The sequence below is a fragment of the Penaeus vannamei genome, chromosome 32 (assembly GCF_042767895.1).
Source record: "Penaeus vannamei isolate JL-2024 chromosome 32, ASM4276789v1, whole genome shotgun sequence".
NCBI lineage: Eukaryota > Metazoa > Arthropoda > Malacostraca > Decapoda > Penaeidae > Penaeus > Penaeus vannamei.
Genome location: NC_091580.1, coordinates 13,961,002 through 13,968,501, shown reverse-complemented (window position 1 = coordinate 13,968,501; position 7,500 = coordinate 13,961,002). Strand labels below are relative to the sequence as shown.

The 7,500-nt window shown below is 40.8% G+C and overlaps 2 protein-coding genes across 3 annotated transcripts in view; one reads left to right on the top strand and one right to left on the bottom strand.

Annotated features, from left to right (window-relative positions):
• The window catches only part of LOC113829050 (glutathione S-transferase 3, mitochondrial), a gene marked incomplete at its 3' end in the record, with an annotated part of 11,918 nt that extends 10,468 nt beyond the window's left edge, over positions 1 to 1,450 (bottom strand). Inside the window, 1 exon segment of the mRNA XM_070144750.1 lies at positions 1,331 to 1,450.
• Positions 1 to 7,064, top strand: part of LOC113829084 (glutathione S-transferase 3, mitochondrial) — an 8,712-nt gene extending 1,648 nt beyond the window's left edge. For both annotated transcript variants that reach the window (XM_027382186.2, XM_027382177.2), the window contains exons 2-5: positions 904 to 1,001; positions 1,295 to 1,392; positions 1,708 to 1,838; positions 6,654 to 7,064. In XM_027382186.2, coding sequence (XP_027237987.1) covers positions 912 to 1,001; positions 1,295 to 1,392; positions 1,708 to 1,838; positions 6,654 to 6,754 — 420 coding nt within the window. In that variant the 5' untranslated portion in view covers positions 904 to 911 and the 3' untranslated portion in view covers positions 6,755 to 7,064. The remainder of the gene's footprint in view (positions 1 to 903; positions 1,002 to 1,294; positions 1,393 to 1,707; positions 1,839 to 6,653) is intronic.
• Positions 7,065 to 7,500: the final 436 nt, after the last annotated feature.

Here is a 7,500-nt window from a genome sequence, read left to right as displayed (position 1 = left end):
GGGGCAGAGCCACTAATAGGGAAATATAGTGATCAGGTGTGGTCTTGGGGCAAAACTTCCAGGATTGGAATGTTCATGGTTCATACAGCAATGTTTGTGGTTTCCCAGGAATCCATTACCATTACTTTCACTTATATCATTTGCAATTGAAAACAATTGATCATGCATAAAATGCTGTTGATAACTGAAACAAGAAAAAATAATTGCAAGGTTAGATGGCTGTGTGAAACTAAAAACTTACGAAAGGAATTCTTGACTCAGAGTTCACAATAAGCAGTATGTATTTAATGTCAGTTCAAATATTAATGATTAAGATCATTATTACTTTTGTTATTATCTTTGGTAAAGCTTTGGATGGCACTACCACATCTGCTACTACTGTAGGGGTGATAGTCACAACCTCCATCAAACTTCCACTTCATGCATTTTGGCCGTTTACTATCAAATAAAGAATCAGTCCAAATGTTATTTTATAAATATATATGGGGTGTATATCAATTAGCTTTTGTCTGAGCATGTCAGATGGGATTACAATAGACATTACAATGTTATTGGGTTAGATTTAAGGGGCTAGGTCCTCCATCATAGACATTGGTGGATTTGTAAAGAACACCACGAGTGTGATTAAGTAAAAAGACAGTATTTTTAAAGTTGCTAAGGGTGCCTTCTAACTTTAACCAATGTATCTCATAATAAACTTTATTGAGCCACAGGAATTTACTTTTTTTTTTACTTCTTTTGTTTATACATTTAAAAACTATATCATAATTTTATTTTTTTTATAAATGTTACAATTGTAATCTTTTAGAAGTCCACAACATATCCATTTACAGCAAACTTCACTAATACCAGTATGATAACTACATTAGGCATATCAAATGCTAATAATCTTTTTCTTTGCAGAATTAAAGATGGTTACTGTACAAGTACCTGCAGCGTATGGCTACTGTGTTCTTGTAGCTGTATTCTCCATATTTGTATTAATATGGAAAGGTGTGAAGGTAAATATATTACCTGATTATTGTATCATTATCGTTGACAATAATGAGTTTTTACACATCACAGAATGCATTAGAATCTGTACCTGACCTGACCACAAGTTTATTTTATTTTATTTACTTTTGAACACAAGCACAAACACAATCACGTGAACACAAAAATGACATCCATTTCATTTTTTTGTCTGATGAGGAACTCGAGAAGAGTTCGAAATGTCACGCTTATTCTCAATTCTCATTGTGTCTTATTTACTTTTGTTTTTCTTTGTAATGATTTATGTTTTTACATTTATCAGGTTGGCGGTGCCCGCAAGAAGTACAAGGTTTCTTACCCTACAATGTACAGCAAGGATAATGATATCTTTAACTGTTACCAGCGTGCCCACCAGAACACGTAAGTTACAACTACTGAGGCTTTGGAACAACAAAATCATCTCTATCTTAAACTTTTTTTCTTCTTCACCACTTGGTTCTATAGCATATCTTATCTTTATCACCTGTTATATCTCTTTCTTATTGTCTTTGTTAGATAAAGCTCTGTGTCCTACCCAATCTATACTACATAGTTTATGCATTTCCTCTATGTGTTAACAGAAACTTAATTTCTCTTCAGGAAACTAAATCTTTCTTTGCATTATGGTTCAATATTGGGTGCAATAATTGTATTTATATTGATAATATAAATTCATGCTCTGACTTTTAATTTCAGACTTGAGAACTACCCGCAATTTCTTGTACTTCTCTTTTTCGGAGGTTTATATAACCCCATTGTGTGTGCCGTTGGTGGTGCTATATGGTGTGTAGCACGTATTGTTTATGCCTTGGGATATTACACTGGAGGTAAACTATTATAATCTTTATTTTGGGGGGACTCTTGCATATGTAATATTTTTGTCAATATTATCATTAATATTATTATTATTATGGTTTTAGGTTCTTTATCATCATTATTATCATGGCTATTATTATTATTATTATTTTTTTTTTTTTTTTTTTTTTTTTTTGCCTTTTTTTTTGTGTGTGGGGGGGGTCATTACCAAAATGGTTCCCTGAATTAAGTTATTGATATTATTATTAGAATTAATAGTAATGATAAAAGCAGCAATATTAGAAAGGATGTAATTATAAACTTACAGATATGGCTGAACAATTAACTTTTATTCAAGATCACATTTTCTTAATATTGTTGTAATTATTATTATTACTATTATTATTATTATTATTATCATCATTATTATTATTATTATTATTATTATAATTTTTATTATTATTATTACTTTTTACATACTTTGCTACAAGCTGTCATCCATATCAAATCAGTAGAATTATCAAGTTATAAATCTCTTAGGCTGGTATTTCAGAGAATGAACTATAAATTGTCATAGGAGGAGTGGGACTAGTCTAGTCAGCATCTAGATTAACAGTGATTTAGAGATGTTAATGTTTGCCAAGTCCTCTGGATGGGATTTTTTTCATCTTGATTATACAGTGCAGAAAAAAATGAGACAGCTCAGAGCAGCCTTCTCATGATATGTAAAGATGTAAAATATTCATTTAGCTACTCTCAGTCATAAAAAACATGTGAATTTAGGATGTGATAGTTATTAACGAGACACACTAAGAGACTGCTTTTGGATACAGGGTTGTTCACGAAGACAGGCAGGCACACACAGAATACTAAGGTTCCAGCCAGTTGAATTGAAATTTGGATAGGTTGCATAAAAGTACTCGTCAGCCACTTGAATTTTATCCTTTTATTTTATTAAGGTAGTATATTTATACATTTCAAATTATAGGTATGTAGGACTAGATACAGTTGAACCATAATCATGGCAACAAATGTAGAAAAGGTATGAATGAGAATTAATATCTTAACAGTCCAAGAGATGTATTTAACCAGTTTCAAATATATTTCCCAGCCTGCTGGAGCGCAGGCTGGGAACGGGGACTACCCGTCTCGCCTGCGCTCTGGTGGCCGCCAGCCCAGAGTGAAGCTTGTGGGGGAAAGCCCTCGGGAACCCCACAGGTGGATGATGGGGCACGCAGCCCGCCACCCCCTTTTATATGGGGCAGCGTCGGTGGGGGTGGCAGAGGTGGCATCCACCCGGAGCGACTGCCAGAGGCTGAACCTCAGGCGGGAAGTTAGGGTGGGGGCTTGGAACGTCCGTTCTTTGCGTCAGGATGATCGGTTGCCTCTACTGTCGAGGGAACTGGGGAGGCTGAGAGTTGAGGTGGCTGCTCTCTCGGAGGTGAGGAGGCCTGGCAGCGGCATGACCTGTGTAGGTGGCTACACCTATTACTGGTCGGGCCGCAGCGATGGCCACCATCTCCAGGGAGTAGCCATTGCCGTCTCCAGCAGACTCCAGCCCTCGGTAGTAGAGGTTACTCCTGTTGATGAGCGTATAATGGTATTGAAATTGAAGCTTTCTTTTGGCTTCATGTCTCTTATTGCTGTGTACGCTCCTACCGATGTTTATAAACTTGACGTGAAAGAGATGTTCTACGCCAAACTTACATCTGTGGCAGACAGATGTCCCCGACGAGATATTCGCATTGTTCTGGGCGACTTCAATGCGGTATCTGGCTGTGATCGAGCTGGCTATGAGATGTCTGTCGGTCCCCATGGTTCAGGAGCTGATGCCGGTAGCGAGAATAGCCTCCTTTTCCAGGACTTTGCTAGGTCCCAGAAATTGAGGATTTCTGGCTCCTGGTACCAGCGCCCAGACCCACATCGCTGGACATGGTACAGTGATGCGGGTAACGCAGCCAAGGAGATCGACCACATACTTGTTAGCACTCGTTGGAGGATCCTTCAGAATTGCAGGGTGTACAGGAGTGCTGAGTTCTGTGGTACTGACCATAGATTGGTTGTGGCTACCCTCCGGGTCCACTTCAAAACCCCCCAGCGGTCAAATGATCACCCTAGGGTGTTTCATTTGGACAGGCTGAGGGAGGGGGAGTGTGCCTGCGGGTTTGCTGAGGCAATCTCTGATCGTTTCGCAGTGCTTGGCAGTCTGACAGACCCTGTTCTTCTGTGGGATACCTTTCAGCGTGAAACGCTTGATGCAGCTCAAGATACGATTGGTGTACGCCCGAGAGCAGTACAGAATTCCATCTCGCGGGAGACACTGGAAGCCACAGATGCATGTCGTGCGGCTCGTCTGACAGGGGATCGGGAATTGCACCGTTCTCATGTGCGCAGAACTCGGTCCCTGTTAAGAAGAGACAAGGAACAGTTTATTAGGAGTCTTGCAGAGGAGGTAGAAGGCCATTTCTTAGTAAATGACCTTCGTCCTGCATACCAAGCCCTGAGAAAGCTGAACTCCAAGCCCTCTTCACAGGTGACAGCAGTTCGCTCAGTAAGTGGTCAGATCGTTTCAGATCCTGTTGCGGTGCGGGGACGTTGGGCTGAGTATTTTGAGCACCTGTACCAGGTTGACCCACCAACAGTTAACTTGGATGTGGGTAGTGTCGAGATCCCGCTGCCGGATCCACCTATCAGTGAGGACCCTCCCTCCCTAACTGAAGTTAGAGGGGCGATTTCCAAGCTGAAGAGTGGTAATGCAGCTGGTATCTGCGGCATACCAGCTGAACTGTTAAAGGTTGGTGGTGAACCTATGGCACGGGGGTTACATGCTGTCCTGGCTGCCATCTGGCAGTCCGGTTCCGTTCCTCCTGACCTGTTGAGGGGTGTGGTCATCCCTCTCTGGAAGGGGAAGGGGGACCGTTGGGACTGCAGCAATCACCGAGGCATCACACTGCTCAGTGTACCAGGCAAGGTTCTCGCCCACATCCTTCTGAGACGTATCAGAGACCATCTACTGAGGCACCAGAGACTGGAGCAATCCGGATTCACTCCTGGTAAGTCCACAATAGACCGTATCCTCGCGCTTCGAGTCATTGTAGAGCGCCGTCGTGAGTTCGGGCGTGGGCTGCTCACAGCCTACATCGACCTCAAGAAGGCGTTCGATACGGTGCATCGGGAGTCACTTTGGGAGATCCTGAGGCTGAGAGGAATACCAACAAGGATTATTGGACTAATAACAAGCCTGTATACTGGTACTGAAAGTGCTGTAAAGTGTGGTGGGGGCCTGTCGAGCTTCTTTCCTGTTAGTTCAGGAGTGAGGCAAGGCTGTGTCCTTGCACCAACTCTTTTCAACACTTGCATGGACTGGATACTGGGCAGAGCTACTGTTCAAAATCATTGTGGGGCAACGCTAGGCAATATCAAGGTTACAGACCTTGACTTTGCTGATGACGTTGCCATTCTATCTGAGTCTTTGGAAACCCTAGTGGCGGCTCTGGATGCATTTAGCAATGAAGTGAAGCCCCTGGGTCTAGAGGTCTCCTGGACCAAGACCAAGGTCCAGGAATTTGGGGACTTGATAGGAGAACCTGTTCAGTCGGTACGTGCTTGCGGCGAGGACATTGAAGTCACAGAGAGCTTTACATACCTTGGTAGTGTAGTTCGTAACTCTGGGCTGTCAGACCATGAAGTCAGCAGACGGATTGGCCTGGCAGCAGGGGTCATGAACTCTCTCAACAAGAGTATTTGGAGATGTCGGTACCTGTGCAGAAGGACCAAGCTTCGGGTTTTCAAGGCCCTGATAATGCCAGTTTTGCTATACGGTAGCGAAACCTGGACATTGTCCTGTGCCTTGGAGGCTCGTCTTGAAGCCTTTTGCAATAGGTCCTTGCGCCAGATCATGGGGTACTGTTGGCGGGACCATGTGTCCAACCAACGGTTGCACCGTGAGACTGGCACAAGCCCTGTTATCTGCACAATCCGTGATCGCCAACTCAGGCTATATGGCCACCTGGCTCGCTTTCCTCAGGATGATCTTGCCCATCAGGTCGTCTCTATTCGAGACAACCCTGGGTGGAGGAGGCCTTTGGGACGACCGAGGAAGTCATGGCTTGGGCAGATCGACCAAACCTGCCATGAAGAACTAGAGATGGGCCGAGTCCCTGCCTGGCACCTAGCCATGAGGGATCCTCGTAGGTGGAAGCGAAGGGTGGATGCAGCTATGCGCCCCCGTCGGCGTCAGCCCCCAAGATGATGATGATGAAATATATTTCTGATGAAGATATATTTGAAATTGGTCAAATACATTTCTTGTAATGTGAAGATTTTCATTCTCATTCATACCTTTTCAACTAGGTACTGCTACCATTAATTTTTGTGGTTTTAGTATTGTTAGTAGTAATACTTATGTATAAAGTTTGGTTTGAATGACTCACAAACTCAAAAAGTTCTCATGTTATTTTAAACTAGCTGAAAACTAATAAATGGGGCAAATAGTTGTAGATTAAATGGCAAGAGGTAGGCCTAATATCAAAGAGTAGTTCTTAATATTACTTAGCAGAATTATTCTTTCTCATTAGAGTCATATCTTTTTCACACTTCACTCTTGTTGACAGTAGTACAACTGGTGCTTGAAAATGTGGGTGTGTTTATTTAAAATAATTTGGTCACTGGAAAACATCTGTCTCCCTGTTACTTTATTTAGGTGTTCTAGAGTAAATCTTTGTTTTGCCCATATAGTATTGTGTTTTAATTCAGTATTGTGTTTTAATTCTGTGTTGTAGAAATTGTGTAAACCATCCGTACATTTCATTCTTGTGATAAGGAAATAATGTAATTCTTTATTCCAGATCCCAAGAAACGCATGGGTGGCGCCTTTGGCTACCTCGGTCTGATAGCCATGCTTTACTGCACTGTCCGTTTTGCTACTGGGCTCCTTGGCTGGTTTTAAGTTTTCTACAGGTTATTAAAAGCTTGTTTCACTACCAAGACCACTTTCTGTGGTGATTATATATCTCCAGATATATGAAGTCCTAGAAGTGCCATACACATGTTAGTATTAGGGAACAGATAAAGATATTATGAATGAAACTGAATAATTGCATTATGTAAGAGATAGGGCTTTAGATGATAAGTAACATATTGTGGATTCTGGCATTTTTTGCTGTTTTTATCATTTCTTTTGCACAAAGTATGAATTCAGTACTACATTCTTGATGTGATGTAATTGTTGATGTTTAATAAATTGTTTGTTTTTCATAGAGAGTACTATTTTTACCCAGGTCTGTAGTTTATTTTTTCTTATATTATGTAGAGAACTTTCGTATTGGAATATTAGAGGAGGAGAGAGGTTACCTACTTTTAATACTACGAATGTAATTTTCATGTATTATCTGCAGGGGTAAGAGTTTTGTAAGATGTTAATTTTACTTTATTTTCTTTCATCTGCTTGCTATAGAAAAGTTACTGTCTTCTAAAGTGGCATTTATTTTTCACACTACTTCTTCACTTCAGATTTCATGCACTTAACTGGCTTATATATTCCAGGACATATGTATATTTTTCTTGTATTAAACTCATAAAATAACTATTTATTATAATATGAAAAAGCATAAAAATATTACTACTATATAGCCATTTTGAGTTGAATGAATTATGCTAAGTCAAAACATATAAATGCTTCAGAAAATTAAACTT